Below are 18,066 nucleotides of genomic sequence, written 5' to 3'. Positions count from 1 at the left end.
AGTACTCCTTCTCCCCAGCTATGACGTCACTAATGCCAGTAAATATGATGTAAACAGTGATAGAAATAGTCTACTCCAGAGGACTACATGATGGGTCTCTTGAGTCTCTGTTTCCAGCACTATAGTACTTGATCATACTGGAAGTAAATCAACATGTTTTTTTAACCATAGGTTATGAAAGGAAGTGGATTTTGTGTCATTACATTTAATAGATTAAATAAATCAGCCAAAAAACTGGCACATTTCAAACAGCACCCTCATTTTCTAACTTTGTCATGGCTAAATGGGAAAATGACGGCTAACTTTTTTGCTTATATGATTATGGCTGCATGTTCATCCAACTAAATCTCCGACTGGACCACTGCGCATAACAAAAACATGGCACAGAATCAAGCTTAACAACCTCCTGTCCCTCTTTTCGTCTATTTTGTCAATTTTGTCATGATTAATCCTTAAAATATGCATGAGGTACTGTTTCAAAACCAAAGACTGTCTGAAGCCTGGAAATGTTTGTGTTGGCGTCTTGACAAGACATTGGACACTACAGAGCCCTTACAAAACATTTGAATGTAACCTAGAGCAGGTTCTTGCCTGTGTCACGGCATGACAAAGGAATTACCCAGGTCTGATGAGGGTTACAGTGGTGGAAAAGACTGCCCAGACATGTGGCAATGCTGGATTGGAAATACCAGTTTTCTCCACAAATAATCAAGCAACGGTGTCATGGTTTCAAAGTTTTGTGGCATAATTGCGATGTTTACTCTTTGGCCAGCTGAATGCCAAACATTCATCCAGTGTTGGTGCCCATATTTGGCTGTGTTTGAGGGGCTGACTGGAGACGCAGGTAATAAGAGTAAAGCAGCTGAACCACTCAAACACACATTAAAGCAAGGCACCCAAAAATATCACAGAAGTAGCTTTACCTCCCAGAATCTCCCAACACCAGCTAAATCGGGCCCACTTAGCCTTGGTTTTGAGGGAAGTGCTCACAAACAGCTTTTACAGTCGACAGTGTGGAGAGCGACATCTTATTTTAAGAGGCAGAGGGTAAACAGCCACAGCGGAGGGAGCAGTTGTTGAAACAGTTGGATGGTTACAGTAAACAAAGCCAACCCCCTGGGGTAAACAGAGAGAGCAAGCAAATGCCACCCCAATACTACCGCTGACTAATATTAGGCACTGGACGCATAGTGGATGACTGACATACTATATATTACATTACTGGGATAATCCTCAAGTCCACACAGAGCAATCAGGAGGAATTCACAAACCACCACCAGTCACTTCCACACATCACACCTGGCCAAAAATAACCCTCAAAACAAGGCTCTGGTCAGAGAGCGAATGCCCCGCATAGCTCCAGGTTCATAGAGGAAACTCCATACTTGCCAGCAGCCCTCCTCCTACCCATCTGGGTGACCTGACCGAGCCACTCAGGCCTGCTTTAGAGCAGCCTTCTATTTACATTTGAAGAAGCAGAAAAGCAAATCAGCTTTAAATTCACTTTCACAGCAGACCGAGCACAGCCAGGCTCACTGCCTGAGCTTATATTCACAAAAGCCCAGTTTCATGACACAGAGATGATGGCTGAACCTTTGACTGTCTGGGTTTATCTGGCTTTCGCTGTTCATCAGTCAGAGAGGAGGGGGAAGTCCAGCTGGACACAGACTGGACAGAGTGGCAGAGCCAGACTGTAACGCAACCTGTGCTGTATTTGGACTCTGTAGTGGTCAGATACTCTGGACGAAGTCAAGCATTATACTCGGAAGAATTCAACAGCACACATGACATTCCTGGTGACATTCCTGTCCAGGGCAGATTTGTCAGAAGCTACAGAGTAGCAGGGATTTCTGTCTTGCGCATCAATCACTGAAACATCAGAGCCTTTTGGAAAATATACTTTTAACTCAAACAAACCACAGCTGATCTGGTTTGTGAAAAAGACCTCTGAAATGCCCAACCAAGCAGATCACAGATGGCTTTCAAATAGAGAACTGTTTGTTGCTCTATATGTAGAAATACATAAAAGTTATATTTCAAGTTTGGAAATGTCCACCCAGTTTCATTCGCCACTGAAGATGTTAATTGAGAAAACGGTGACAAAGGTATACATTCATTAGGCTTTTTCGGTTCTGTTTTTCTGTTTCTTTTTCTATTACATGCCTCTTTGTTGCCACCTAGTGTCTCAAACAGGAATTCATTATTTGCTCTACATTCTAGACAGATTTCCACACACACCACATAAGGAACAGTAACACTTGTTATTTGAATGGTGAGTACATAGCACATAAAACCTTATATGAATGCTTCATAAAATATGAATTAGCATTCATACACAAGGTAAATTACTATGGAATACTAAGTTAAAAGATTTTGTATTCAAAATGAAGTCCCATTTTTGCGAATGTATTTTCCTGAATATTATCAAAATGACTTTGAAAATAACTGAACTGAAGATAGTAGATTAGCATATATTTTCAAAATGACTTGGCATGGCCCTTTCATTGTCATTGGCACTTCTGTTGTCTAAGTAATCAGCTATTTTCTGTGTCGGAGTAAAATAGGGTCAAAAGGTCAAAATCGAACTAAGAGGAAGTACCTTTCAATCCAATATTTCAAACAAAATGCTTTTAATACATTTATAAATCCCCCATTGGCTGTATAGTAAAGTGACACGCCAAGTAGCATTCATAAACTATTCATACATTATTTTCAAAGATTAGACAACACCTTATAGCAAAGTGACAACAGTGGTTATCCCTGCTGCTTAATGGAAGGTGGAGATTAAAGAAAATAGCTTAGATGGGCACCTGAAGTTCATAGCGTACAATGACGTATGTTCTCACCTATGAACAACTTTTGCAGCCAAAATTTCAAAGTATGATAAAACAAAAACTTTGTTTTAAATATAAATCATGAAGGCTTTTTCAGGTATGCTTATGTTCTCAATAAAACTGAAACTGTCAGAGTAGACTTGTCAGAGTAGACAATTAAGAATACAAAAAAGACAATTTTTTCTCAACATAAGCAGTGCCATCGCTTGTCATAAAAAATGTCCTTTCTTCCAGTTTGATGTTCTTTTGTCAAAATCTGTGGCTTACATTTTTGCCCTCCATCTTGTATGCCAGAAGGGGAGGCAGGAGAAGGGGAGGAGAGACAATCAGAAACAAACACGTATCAGGATGAGCATGCTAGCATACATCTGTTAAATGTACACAATACATACAAACATAACATGGTATATAAATGATGCATACAAAATTGATAGTGGATAAGGTGGGGAGAGAGCATTCAAGTATTGTAAAACAGCTTAGTGGGTATATAGTGTGCTCGTAGGTTACTATTACAAGGGTAAGTAGAGTAATGGAACAGAAAACTATGTTGATGGTGGCAATTATTTACATTGCAGGTAAAGCTAGCACAGAGTATGGGGTAGAATAAGTGCATGACTATGCAGTGGGGTGGGTAGGTGTAGGCCTAGGGTTTCTGCAAGTAGGTCAGTTGGAGAGACTACAGCGGCATTCCACAGTGAAGATGGCCTTGACTCGGAGGGGAGGAAAGATACAAAGTGAGTGGGTAGAGTTTGGCTACCAATGCGCATAGTTGCACTGAATGGATATGGTGATGAGGAACACTGTTTCCACAGCCATCGGCATTTGTGAGCAAAGGTAACGCTATAACAGAGAGAACATTTTGTTAGTAACATCAATTAGATGAACAGATAAAGAGATAAATGAAGGTAAACCATTAACAATAGGAAAATACGGTAGAGGAAGAGCCTGTCCGGCAAGGTGTATGGGAATTTTGCTATGGTTTTGTTTGGTTTCGTTGTGTTTGGCTGACATGGTGCATGCAAAGTTAAGTTAGGATAGCAAGGGTGGCAGGATACACAACTGTGCACAACTAGCTGGCAACAGCCGCAACACGCGCCATAAAGGCTCTCCTTCACAGTACAACATGCACTGTCTGTCATGCGCTGCCCACTTCTTCTAAACACAACATGGCTAACAAGAAAAAATTAAGAATGTTGCGACAGGTAATGGGTTTTTGATTTTATTCATGACTATGGGATGCAGGAGGAATGTCTTTAGAGAATGATTTGAAGATGGGAAGGGTGTCTTTTTGGATGGAAGGAGTATGATTATTCCACAGGAGTGGGGGCTCGATAGCAGGCTCTGCCTCCTATTGTGCTTTTTGATATTCTTGGAATTATTACGAGTCTGGGAACGAGTGGTCTTAGTGGGCAGTAGGGGACATGTAATTCCTTGAGGAAATTTGGAGCTAAGCCGTTAAGGGCTTTGTAATTTAGAAGGAGTACTTTAAAATCAACTCTATTTCTGAGAGGTGTGTATAGATAAGATATGTTCATATTTTTCAGTTCTAGTCAGTGTGCGAGCAGCAGAGTTCTGTATAAGTTGGAGGCCCTTTATTGAGTTGTTGCTACATCCAGACAGGAGGGCCCACGAGAATAACCTTATATCCGTGTTAAGAATCAGGAAATTGAGTCATCCATGCTTTTACATCTTCAGCTTCTATCTTGGGTATCTGTGCGATTTCATCAGGTTTCATGGATAGATACATTTGGGTGTCATCAGCATAGCAGATGAAAGCACCTAGGGGTAGCATGCACAAGAAGAGCAACCACGATAGGGCACAGCCTTTGGTGCCAACATGATGTTCAAGTCTCTGAAGCAGAATATGAAATGTGAAATTGTCGAAAGCAGCACTACGGTCTGGAAGAACCAGTATTGAAATTCACCCATGATCCAATGCAATTAGTAGGTTATTCAGGATTTGACTAAGGTCTTCAGTGCTGTGATGGGCTTTAAAGCAAGGTTGGAGATCTTCTTGAATATAGTTTTTTTGTAGAAAGGAAGTAAGTGCTATAGGCCTATATCCAACCTCCCTTTCCTGTCAAAGATCCTTGAAAAAGTATAATGAAGTGTTACCAAAGGAGCAAGCCTTAAATACAAATCATACAATGCTACCTTCTACTGTAATAATATATCAGAGTGGATTCTCAAAGCATGCGTCAGATTGGAATTCCCATAACATCCTTTTGTTGTGTAATATGTTCTGAGCATAATCTCAGAAAGGTCATTTTAGTGCCACTACCTGTAAAAAGCAACCAGGTGGTTGATTAGGTGTGTGCTTAACTAAAACACACTTTTCTCCTTGTCAAATAGTACACTGCACAGCAATAATATAGACAATGACACAGTTTACATTCAGTGTTTGAGATTTTATTAAAACAAGCAGTTCTCAATCCATCCACATACATCTCTCAAGAGCCCAGCTATCACATAGGATTGTTCTTCCACATGATATTCTGTGCATCCGTATAGTATTGGGAAAATAAGACAAAGCTCTCAATTTAAAATAATTTCTCAAACATCAAACATCATTTTTCATTTTTTTCTTCCTTTTTAAATTTTTGGTTTTTCTATGTAAATAATCAAAGTCGAGACATTTTCTTCCCAGACCTGGTAACACAATTCTTAAATTTCAGTCCATTTTTTAGCCATTTTTTTTTCTTTTTGCAATGTTTTCTGGATTTTAGGTTTTTCAATGTTTAATATTTTTCTTTCTTTCTTTCTTGTTTTTTTAAACTTCTTTTAATCTGTGAAGCAAAATGCAGCATTCCCATTCCTGGAAGACACAAAACATTGAAATAAATTACACCTCATTGAGAACACACTGAATACAGTCTGATGGATTTTAAACTTGGTTATGTGGATGGAACAAAGTGTAAGTCTGTAAACACCCTGGACAACTGTGCTGGGCAACATGACTAAAAGAAACACTGTATGAACACCAGGGAAAGGTAGCGCAGCTCACTTCCCTGCTCTGTATGCAAATTAACATGTACATAATTTCCGCTTGCAACAAACAAATGCGTTGCTTTCAACCAGCGGAAGGCAGCAATCAAAGAAAAAAAAGAAGGGAAAAAGTGTGTAGCCTACATGCCCTTAGCCTACATAAATATTCGCTGTCCGTTTACCTCTCAAATAGCCTACATTCTACATGTTATGGTTTCATACAGCCGCTAGGCTCAAGTCTCCCAGACACCATTAACGTATTTAGCACTAGAGCCATGGCGAGTGGGCCAAAGTAGCACTTTTATTTTCAAATGGGGGAGAAAAATGGCATGTATGTGTATTTCATTTTGAAAGTGGATAGAGGATTAATTTAAGGGGAGATCTTAAGAATCATAAGGATACTTGAACTTGTGTTTTCAGCTTATTTTGCATGACAGTGCCATGAATGGAGACTTGCTTCAGAAAAGATGAACCACCGTCAGTAAATCCAAGGTGCAACTTCATCAAAGACACAATACTAAGCTTTATATACATACACAAATCTTTCCAGACCTGACAGTGATTCATCTTTTCGGGGACATTAAAATATTGTTGTCTGTGTCACCCCATAAGTCCAGCTGCTGCATACACTGTGAGTTTGTGCTACGGTCATACGCTCACTGATTCTCTCTCGCCCTTGAATTATGGTATGTATTGTCTGTGCCATCAGTAGATTATATAGTTTCTCAGAAGGTTTCAAAAAGTTCCATTGAATTGAATGGGCCATCCCAACATTTAGAGGTCAGATATTTCTTTAAGTAGTTTTCAAGTAGTTCATTCATTTTTCAACTTGGTTTCAGGCTGTTCCCTGGGTTCCTTTACTAGCTAATTAGCTAGCTAGCTAGGGACACTTTTAAATAACCTTGAATGGTTTAAATGGCAGTACCATCTGCATGAAATGATAGCTAGCTATCTAGCTGATATAACAGTCTCCTCAGTACATAGACTTAATTTAGCAGCTAATTAGTTCATATTAACACACCCTGCCAATGGTTAAGATGGCTCCCTAAGATTAAGTTAGATAGCTAGTATAGTTAGGATTAAGTGGCATGAGACCTCTGAGAACTATGACTGTGCCATCAATTATTGCTCTATATTTTGGCACTATACTATAAATCTTTACTGGTAGTGCTGACTTGTCTCATCTTGCAATAGCTCACTATTCCATAACATGCTGTTTTATGTGGGAATGACAGAGATCTCTGCTGTGATTGACGGCTAAGTGCGAATGGCAGTTGGTTATCGGTTACGGATCGTTATTAATTTGACAATGTTACGGCTTTCATATGTGAAAGAAACTTAAGGTAGGGGAGGTAAGGGTGTTGTGCAGTAGCAGTAAGTACCTTGTCGTTAAACGGCTGGCACAGTTGGGCTAGGAACAGGCTTCTGGGCGGCTTCTTTAGCCTGGTGAGCCTGTAGCACAGCCACGGCCTCATCCACCTGCAACACAACAGAACTGCATGTTTTTACTCCAGAACTTTGACGGTTTAGACAAATGTACTCAACTGCAGGATTGAGTGAGTTCACATGTGTATCTATAAAGTGTGTGCGTGTGTGTAGGTGTGTTTAAGTGTGTGTTTGTATACGTGTGTGTCTGAATGCACACACACACACACACACAGAGGCCGACTGACCTTGGAGCGCAGGGACTCTGGAGACTCGAGCATGTGGAGGAGCTCGGAGTTGTCGATCTCCAGCAGCATGCCTGTGATCTTCCCCGCTAGGTTGGGGTGCATGTTCTGGATCATTGGGAACAGGCGCTCTCCTGAAGGGGTGGGGGGACACAGTCAGACGTGAGAGGGAACATTCCAGATAATCTCCAGAGAGGAAAGAAAGTAGCATCTAATGCCACAATGTGCACACACACACAAACAGGCATGCACAGATAGACAAACACATACACTTAAATGTGGTAGTTCTTATGAGAGAGAGTATAGACTGGTACTGACCTAACATCTGCTTCTGCTCCTGTGGGGGGGCTGCTGCCAGCATGGAGGAAGTCAAGGGCTCCTGGCCTTGGACATGGAGAGCGGGCTGCAGGGAGGGACAAACACAGCCAGCAAACAAAGGCATGTTACACACAGACGGGCAAAACACTGCAGTCACTGGACAGGGCGAAACAACAACACAGTAACGCACCGAGTCAGGGCCGGGTTCCCTATATTTATTGACTTATATGCTCACTATCTTCCTCGACCTAAAGTAGGCCCAATATGTTGACATGTACAACTAACAAATCTGAATACTATCCAATATTATAATATTTTAATCATTAGCATTCTTTGTGTGTTCGTGTGACTGTCATAAGCCTACCCTGAGGTGGTTTATTCTTTAGTTAGATATGCAGACAATTAGCATGTAGGTACTATTCAGTTCAAGAGGCAGCTGTGACATCACCTAGTATCACCAAATTAGGTGATATTTCAGCATTGTTTACATGGACAGTGTCCGTTGAGTATTACTTAAGAGCAGGGCACACGCAAAGCACAATTCGTGGCCATGTTTATCATGAAAGTGTGTGTGTGTGTGTGTGTGTGTGTGTGTGTGTACCTGCTGCATGGCTGAATGAGGCTGAGAGCCCATCTGTGGGTTCCTCACTCCTGCGGCGTACTTGTACTGGGGGACGCCGCGCACCGGGGGAGCGGTGGGAGCTGCAGCACTGGCTGGCCGTGGGCCAAGACCCTGAGAGGCTGCAGGAGGAGAAGGAAGAGCTCATTTCAGTAAACAGTACTCAGGTTTACTGTCAAAAGTATGGTGTACTCCTGATCCCTACATAAGGCATGTTTCATATAAATCAGAGTGTATCAGAATTTTTCATAGCAAACCATATAAGATCATGACCATAGTTGTTATATTACTCTTGTTATATTACTTATTTTCAAATGGGGGAGAAAAATGCCATGTATGTGTATTTCATTTTGAAAGTGGATAGAGGAGAGTAATGTAATGGAAATACCATTGCATTTACTTTGACTATTGTTGTATATATCAGAGTGTGGGAAGGTTATATGCTTTCATTATGACACAGCTGCAGTAACAAGGCTGCAAGGACAGCCTGCTTGCTTTAGTAAGGGGGCACTGGAGGACACTTACTCATGCGCTGAGATGTCACCATGCGTGGCACGTGGGCGGAGGCAGGTCTCACGGTGCTGAAGGTCTGTGGACGAGGCGCGGACTGCCGCATGGCGTTCGCTGGCATGCCCTGGAAATCTGCAGTGGCAAGAGGGGGTTTGAGAAAGTGTGTATGGTTCTATGAGAGAGAGAACTTGAAAGGACTGGCAGATCTATACAGTCAGTTAACCAGTAAAAGTAAACCACATAAAAACATCCTACTATAAAAGCAAACTATAAAAGCATACTATAGCTTCGAGGGCAACGTCATTTAGTCCACAACATGGTTGTATCCACAGAACACATTCGTTCTTTGTCATAAGTACATAAGTAATGCTAGGTGCATGGAGCTCTGCTGCATTGAAGAGGCTTGTGGGGACACTTACGCTGTGGGCGCACGCCCTGGGTGGCCCAGCGGGGGCTGGGTCTGAGCTGGGCCAGCTGGCTGGTAGGGTAGTAGGCAGCACGGTTCTGGGCCTGCTGAACACACACTCATGTTAAACATACACACACGACGATGCTGCTCAGTTTCTCTGCTCTAGCCATTTATCATCTGCATCCATAAGTGTCAGGACTCATAACTGCTTTGTTCCTGCCAGTAGATATACCTGCATAAGCTACTTTCAGTTTGAGTCTATTCAGGTACTTCATGGTCTCACACTGTGTGATCTCGCTGTGCAATGATGCAATTATAATCAAATCACAGTTTTGCAGTACGATGCAAATCTGTGGCAGAACAGTGTGGTGTGGGGTGAAGGGTCCTTACCTGGGGGATGGCGGCCATGAAGTAACCGGAGGGGGGCGCGGGCTGGTAGGGGTTGATGACTGGGTTGGGTACGGCCCGGACGGTGGCCATCCTCTGCATGTACTGGTTAGTGAGGTGAGCCTGGCGCTCCTCCTTGCGCTGTGCCAGTGCCACATACAGAGGCTTGGTGGCCACGATGCGCCCGTTCATCTCAGTCACTGCCTTGGTGGCCTCCTCCGGTGAGGAGAAGCACACAAAGCCAAAACCTTTGCTGCGGCCGCCCTCCATCATGACCTACACAGAGCAGGGAAAGAAGAGAAAATTTGAGAAAATGTGTGTGTGACTGTTTGCTGTGCAATTACAATCAATAAAACAGCTGATTGACCTGACTCTAGACTCTAGCTGATAATCATCTATGCATTATAATTGCCTTGATTTCAATCAGGTGTGCACGAAGCATAGTATCTGCATGGTGTCTACATGGCTGCCAATTAAATGTGTCAAGACAGTGCAACGTCTAGTAAGAGTGTACAGAGGGAGTAGGAAGGGGATTGGTGTCTCAGAGGTGTGATGGTGAATCTCGGGGTGAGTTCTCAGCTGGTTTGTTTTTGAATCTGGTCAACTTCCTTTAAAATCACATACGAGCAACAGCTTTGAAATGAATCCAAGCCCTATCAGTATGGACAATAAGTATCAGCTGCTACTAAGGGGAGAAATCCAGTGTAGTGAATAACAGGCAGGAGAGACTGGTACCTTGGCACTGGTAATTGTCCCAAATGGAGAGAACTCCTTACGCAAGCGCTCGTCATCTAACCCATCATCCAGATTCTTCACATAGAGATTCACACCCTGGAAGAAGACAAATAGGCTTTCATTTTAGTGACATTTTACATTTACACATCACGCCAAACCTTACACTACAGCACTCTCATGTTGTAAAGGTAAAGGCCCGGTATTTAGCAGACGCTTCTATCCACAGCGACATTTTGCGATTGGGAATCGAACCCGGGTCACCCGCTTGCAAAGGACAATCGCAGAATAGGGAACAAATATACAGTACATCAGCGTGACCACTACCCCTATGTGGATAACTTTGCAACTTTGCAAAATGCAAAGCTATTTCTGCAGTATTTCCATGTGTGGTAAAATGCCCCTCCCACCCATTTTAAATCTTTTCCATCTGCACCCATCTCAAAATTGCAAGTTGTGTTTGGTTCTTTCTTTTTTCACCTCATGGCTATGGGCACTTTCATCGGGGGCTTACTGGGCACATGATGACAGAGTGATGGTACAGACCTGGTAACGGGTCATGCGGTCCTGCTTCATCTGCTCAAACTTGCGCTTGAGCTCCGTCTGCCGTTCCATCTTCTTCTGGGCACGGCCAACGTAAACCAGCTTACCGTTCATCTCCTTCCCATTCATCTCATCCACGGCCTGAGAACAAACACACATACACATTAAGCCATTACACTTTAACACAGCAGTCAGACATAAGACACAACACAACCAGGCTCCTCGCCCTGCTCACCCTCTGTGCGTCCTCGTGTCTCTCAAAGCTGACAAAGCCGAATCCTTTGGACCTGTTGACGTCGTCCATCATCACCCTGATGCTCAGTGCAGGTCCTGAGAGGGGAGAGACAGGTCCACCAGATCAGATAATATGCCAACTCAACAATCTACCACAGGGTTCCCACCGATTTTCACTGACAACATTTCAAGGTCACTTATTGAAATTTCCATGACCTTTCACAAACAGCCTTTTCATTCCTTTTCTAACAGGCTAATTAAGCAATGTCAATTCAGATAGATACTGCATCACCCTGCAGAAATTCCCACAACAAAACCTTTTCAACGGAGGAGTACAATAAGATAATTCACTTCACGAGATCTACACTACTGGTCAAAAGTTTGGTAACAGTGTTACCTTGTTCTTGAAAGGAAATCACACTTTTCATATTCAAATAACCTACCATTCATCAGAAATATAGTGCAGACTTTGATGATGTTGTAAACGACTTTTGCAGCTGGAAATAAAAGTACTATTTTATGCCACCATTACTGGTGTTTCAATAGCACATTGTGTTAGCCAATCCTAAATTGTCATATTTAAAAAGCTAATTCATCTAAGAAAACCTAGCAATTATGTTTGTGAGACTGAAGACTGGCTTTGGTGCTGGAATATTATGTAATTTTAACAAAGCAAAATTAATCTTTAACCAGGAAGGCTACAACTCCACTTCACCATAACTCCATCTAGGGGTGGGCGATATGGCCAAAATCTTCTATCACGGTATTCGTAATTTTATATCACGGTTACGGTATATATCACGGTTTATTATACGTCGGGTGACCAGATTTTAGTTTTTTTAAAAGAGGACACTTCAGCGGTGGCGAAATGTGTCGACAGACATTTATTTATTGACCCTTAAGAACACTCAATAGGCTATTGGCCTAAGCAATAGTGGCCAGTGTACTGAACTTTTCCATTGAATCTTTAAATAGTAAAATTAAAGCCAAGTGCATGTAAAAAAAATAAAATAAATAAATAAATAAATAAATAAATAATAATAATCTTTCTGCGGCATTTAGTCCAGTGCTTATATGGCTTTCAGTGGTTCTTTAATGTACTTTCAGAAGATAACTCAAGTGTTAAAACTTTCTTTTCAATGTGTGTCCATGTGCAATAATGATGAGAAAAACATTTTCTTTATATGGCCACATATTAAAATAAGAAAATTAAGAAGTTGGCCATTACACAGACATATATACATAGACGCGTCATTGACCGCTTCAGCCCGTTGCTGCGACGTGCAAACGTCACCGCCATATTGGTGAGGTGAAGCGTGGCCTGTAAACAGACGCAAGTAAATGACGGAGCTGCGCCTTTTCTGGATAAAAAGCACTATAATATAATCGCTGCTATACGCTCACTGTTCTTGCGCTCCCACAGCTCATTCACTTTGAAATACTGAAAAGAAATCTAAACTATCAAAATCGTGCATCTTTAACTACTAATATTTGACCATCATTGAGTTAAATGGAACAGAATCTGCAAATAAATGGCTACACTAGACACTTTTCAGTCCATATTTTTCAGTATATTGAATCTTTCCCAGCAGTCGAGGATTACTCAACAAGTAGGCATGAAAGTCCTTGTAGGTTATGTGCTTAAAAATTGTACTGGGCATCGTATTATACGGCTCTTCAGAATGTTCAAAAAAGTTCAGTTGATTTGAATGGGCCACCCCGACGTTCGCAGGTCTGTAATTTCTTTATTTTCACTGCTGCAAAAAAATTATGACCGCTGTCATTGGCAACGGGTTTTGTGCTTCTAATTCACATCTTTCATATCACAAGTAGTCCGGTCATTTAACATAACGGAAAGTCAGCAAGTAATGGGTTGCTACGCAACACCTGAAACTTTAGAGTTCTATTTGCCTGAAGAACTATTTTAGCGGAAATCCCAAAACGGCAACAAAATTGTTAAAGAGGTATTTTGGAGGAATGTCTTCTATCGTTTTGGCGAGTAACCGGATAATAAACCGGATGATGTTTAGCGGAGGTCATTATCTAAAAATAAATCGATTGGATTTCAAAATAAGAGTATACGGTATAGCCAAATCTCTCCCGGTAGACACTTTTCTACCGTTGCACGGTATATACCGTCATACCGCCCAGCCCTACCTCCATCGCCATGTCATACCCTGTGGACGCCATTTTACCATAACTCCATGGCCAAGTCATACCCTGTGGACAGCATTTGACTGGAGCTAATTTTATCCTACAACAAAACAGAGACCCAAAGCATTGGTCCAAATTATGCCTATTTAGTGAAGAAGCAGTCAAGTAATGCTGAAGTGTTTGTAATTTCTGCAAATGGAGGATGCTTTGAGCAAAGCAAGTTTTCAAACACAAAATTGTTATTTCAAGGAGAAATCATCATTTCTAACATTGGCAACGTGACTATATCTTTGCACCTTGTTTTGATGGACACATTTTTTTCTCTAGAAAACGTGTCATACTGAATTTCATGACTTTTCTGGGCGTGCTAAATGGGACTTTAAAATTATGTGACTTTTTCCATGACCGTGGGCACCCTGCTCCCAGATACGCACCGTAGTGCGCAAAGATCTCACGCAGCTTCTCGTCATTCATGTCCTCGCCGAAGTTCTTGATGTAGACATTGGTGAACTCCTTGGCACGGGCACCGAGCTCAGCCTCTCGCTCTTTGCGAGACTTGAAGCGCCCCACAAACCTGTCAAGCATCAGTAGGAAAACATCAGTGGGGAAATCCACAGTGAGGGGGGCTCCACGCAGATTGTAGTGGAGGGTGTTACACATTAAGCAGCGATACCACACTTTCACAATACTTTGTCCATAATTACGATGGTATTGTAGTGCAGACACTGCAGAGAGTATTGCAATTTCAATCCAACTAATTTGCATATTTGTGTGCATTTATACAAATTTCCAGCCACTGTGTTATGCGAGCCATTTTCCCTATGCACAGCTCTTGGTTCAAAAGTTGAGGTTGTTATGCCAACTTTAACGGAAAATGAAATGATGTCAACAAATCGGACTTTATGTGAATAAACCCGTTTCCATCAACCTCAGTCGCATTATACCCTATGTGAATCAGGAGATAATCCACCTCCACCTAAATTCATTTCTTATTCGATTTAGAAGATTTTATGTGAATTTGTGTCCACTAAAAATGTCCTATTCACATCGTCAAAATTTGCATAGATAGAAACCAAGTTAATTATCTATGATGCAACATATCTGTAGCTTATGAGGTATTATCATTTTTCAAAAAGTAAGATTCAATCTTAATTCTATGTTCATTTACTGCTGGTATGGCACACTCTCTGAAGATTAGAGAACTGATTGGAGCCTATTTAAAATGGAGAACAAATACTCTTAGCTTGTCCACCCTTCCCTTGTGCTAGGCATTACCATGAAAAACTGGTGCTGAATGCATCTCAAGCATATCATGCATATACAGGGCACACTTTAGAAAAAACACTTTGACTTTTAGTTCAGGATAGTGTTTCTGTATTTTTCTCCCAGAATGACACTAGTGTAGGCTGGGAACAGGCCTTTGGATTTCTGTGTGTTGTGTCATCCCCTAGTTTAAGCAAGGCTGTTAGCTAGGCTAATATCATTCTGGGGTGGACATGCTGAATGTGACAAGGCCATGCAACTGGCTACTTTTAGAAATGTATGATATCACAAAAGCAATACCCTGCCTAAATCTGTGTTTAGGTAAGTTAAGCTGCAGGAAGCTTCTCTCAATCTGTGATTTAGTTCAACAAACTGACCCACTTTAAAAAAACAACAACAACAACAACAACATTTCAAATGCAACTCACACTTTGCGATCGTTAAGCAGCATGCCGTTCATTTTCTCAATGGCTCTCTCCGCCGCCTCGTGGGTCTCAAAGTGCACAAAGCCGTAGCCCTTCGAGCCATTCTCATCACAAACCACCTTGAGAAAAGGAGACTTGTGAACACTTAGAAGCCAGAACAGTGAGTCTTTGAATCGGCACAATTCGACAGTACAGTGACTACCTGATGGCTAAATTGTGCAGATTTCAAGCTATAGGTCAGACAAACCTCTAGTGGGGGTAAAAAACTAAAAACACAAGCTTTACATTCGTCACCCACACACACAAGCATGAGGCAACCCCCCAATCCATTACCTTGCAAGAGAGGATGTTGCCAAAAGCTGAAAAGGTGTCATAGAGGGCCTTGTTGTCTATGGACTTGTCCAGGTTTTTGATGAATATGTTTCCAACGCCACTCTTTCTTAGGGAAGGGTCACGCTGGGACCACATAATGCGCACAGGCCTGCCTTTGATGACATCGAAGTTCATGGTGTCCAGGGCACGCTCAGCTGATAGTAGAGAGGATATTTGGATTTGGGCAAATTTACAAACATTTCATTATGTATCAGTGACATTATTCAAGAGGGCTAGTTATTTGAAGGTATGAAGTCCTAAAGAATTCTTGAACTTCTGAAAATCTAGCCTAGGGCAGTCCTAACAATGGTGGTTATGTTACTGTACATTCAAAACAAGCACTTCAATTTAACAATTCAGTTTAGTTTAGCAATCGTGGAGTGGGCATGGTCTAAGCTCTTGTTTGACATTAGGGTTAGAGTAAAAACTCATCACCTACCGTCTGCCGGTTGCTGAAAGTTCACGTAGGCATATCCGAGAGAGCGACGTGTTATCATATCTCTGCAAACCCGAATCGAAAGTATGGGGCCTGCAGGACTGAATTTCTCATAGAGCATTGCCTCGGTCACATCCGAATGGAGGTCCCCGACGTACAAGGAGGCCATGGGGTAACTGGGAGCAGCAGCACTGTGGTTCATCTTGGCGTCTGTTTACACAAGGATTCCGACAGCGGTGTTGACTGGTGAAAAAGAGATGCTCTGTTACCAACAGCACGTCGTGGATGTCGTCTTAATGACCTGAATCATGAGAGAGGGTCTGTCTACAAGTCAGACGCTAGCTGCGTTAGCTATCTAACGTGGCTAGCTAGCTCGCAATTCACGGTCACCACTTCCATATATCTCACATTAGCTATAACGTTAGATACCTATGCTAGCTACCTTGCGTACTTACGTCGACAGACTAATGTTATTCGCTCAACAGTATCGTCAATCTAACGTTTACTAGTTAGCGAAAATCAGGTGACTGGCTCGCTAATTCAATTTTCTAATTTATCCGGGATTACAGGCGACTATGTTAACGTTACGGTTCTTCAGCGTCGAATGGTTTGTTCCTAAAAGTTAAGCTAATCCTAGCTAGCAGGCTAGCAAATGCTAAGTGAAAATTAACCACGTTTGAATAAGAAGTCGAAGGGTGACCGTGGTAGCTTAGGGGCTGATTCTTCCAAATCTCCCACAAGCAAGCGAGCTAGCTAGCTAGCGTTTTCAGACGACTGATTAGCTTTCTCTAAACACCGGTTGATGATTATTTTTAAAATTCCCCGTGGCTACCCAGTTTACCTTCTTGTCCACGTAGTTCGCGTTGTGTGGCGGTCTTGCTTCACCGGTTCTGGTATGAGATATTTTCTTATTTTTTGTATTTTGACTATTTTTAAATGATTTTTTTATGATTTTTTTATAATAAGATGTGAGCCGAGGCAAGCTTCGGACCACACGGTCACCACTCCAACTGCCGGGTGGGTGGAAGAGGGAGGCAGTTGCAAACAAATCAAAACCAACAAACGCAGAAGTCTCCTCCTACGTCATAGGAATGGACCATTCCTGTTCCAGACGCGCATGAGGAAGTGATGTGGGCTTTAAGATTGGCTGCTTAGTCCCTGGTATGATAATTACATCTTTAAGATGCTCTGAAACCAGTTTAACCATCTTTGGCCACATAATTGTAATGCAAATGAAATCAATTTCATATTGATTAAAACAAGAAAAATATTTTAAGTATATCCACTCACTGGCATCATTTCGTAGCCTGGGGTCATGCCATAACCTCTGTGTGGCACAAATTCTGTCGATGGTGTAAAGCGGATTATTAGTTTATAACACGATTTGCTATACTGAACCAGGTGTCAACATCCTATCAACTGAATGCTTTTGAGGCCACAACCCTCTGTTTCATAAGTTCAGTTAATATGTTCTCTCACTAGGTATCCTCCATTGTAAAATGCATAGCTCTTTCACGTCTCATATTATATTAATTAATGTTCACTAATGAGTAATCTCTTAAATTAATTCAGATGAAAAGTATGTCTCTATGTTCCAGTGCATTCAGTGTTGAAGGCATTTTATCAAAAAAAATTACTTTTGAAAGTCCTGAAAAAAATAAACACATGTACTGACCAAACCCAGGTATGCACATGAACATTGTGCAAGACTACTGTTTTTTTGGTTTTCAGTTCAGGGTCTTCAGTTGTTGTTTTGATGTGTGTATCAGTAAAGCAACTACATTCTACACGTTTAAAACATGTGAACTATTTCCCTCAAAAAAATTCCCTCATATTTAAGCAGATTTAGCTGGGTAGTGTGTATACCTGGGCTAGACAGACAGGTACCAGGATCCTTGACCAATCTTCTCCATGACTGTTCTTTGCCCGGCAACAGTATTTTACATCATTGTATGTTATTACTGATTGGTTGCTGGATTCCACAGGGATCATCTGGCTCCCGTCCACCCGGTACCAGGTGTAGTTGCTCACAGGTGGGTTTGCATCACTACTACAAGTTTGCTTCACAGAGCTGTCCATTTCCACTGAATCAGAGAGACCAAAAGACACCGTGGTCCCCTTTTGCCACTTTTGTTTTTCATAATTAAATGCACATGAAATCTCTGCAGGTGGATT

At 41.7% G+C, this 18,066-nt stretch overlaps 1 protein-coding gene across 2 annotated transcripts; it reads right to left on the bottom strand.

The window, feature by feature from the left end:
- Positions 1-5,221: 5,221 nt before the first annotated feature.
- pabpc1a (poly(A) binding protein, cytoplasmic 1a) lies at positions 5,222-16,942 on the bottom strand. 2 transcript variants are annotated; one of them, XM_012822890.3, is made up of 16 exons: positions 16,733-16,942; positions 15,895-16,134; positions 15,417-15,610; positions 15,087-15,202; positions 13,830-13,969; positions 11,243-11,337; positions 11,011-11,148; positions 10,468-10,563; positions 9,736-10,008; positions 9,356-9,449; positions 8,952-9,068; positions 8,409-8,548; positions 7,808-7,892; positions 7,493-7,623; positions 7,202-7,298; positions 5,222-5,649 (listed from the first exon to the last, which is right to left on the bottom strand). In XM_012822890.3, exons 2-15 carry the CDS (start codon positions 16,091-16,093, stop codon positions 7,209-7,211), a joined length of 1,908 nt encoding a protein of 635 aa, XP_012678344.1. In that variant the 5' UTR covers positions 16,094-16,134; positions 16,733-16,942; the 3' UTR covers positions 5,222-5,649; positions 7,202-7,208. The 2 variants fall into 2 exon arrangements, with proteins under 2 accessions (XP_012678344.1, XP_031431953.1); XM_031576093.2 differs by having other exon boundaries at positions 9,356-9,446.
- Between the last annotated feature and the right edge of the window lie 1,124 nt (positions 16,943-18,066).

The sequence above is a fragment of the Clupea harengus genome, chromosome 11, assembly GCF_900700415.2.
Source record: "Clupea harengus chromosome 11, Ch_v2.0.2, whole genome shotgun sequence".
Classification (NCBI taxonomy): Eukaryota; Metazoa; Chordata; class Actinopteri; order Clupeiformes; family Clupeidae; genus Clupea; species Clupea harengus.
Note: the sequence above shows the minus strand (reverse complement) of the source record. Positions and strands in the feature narration are given on the sequence as shown.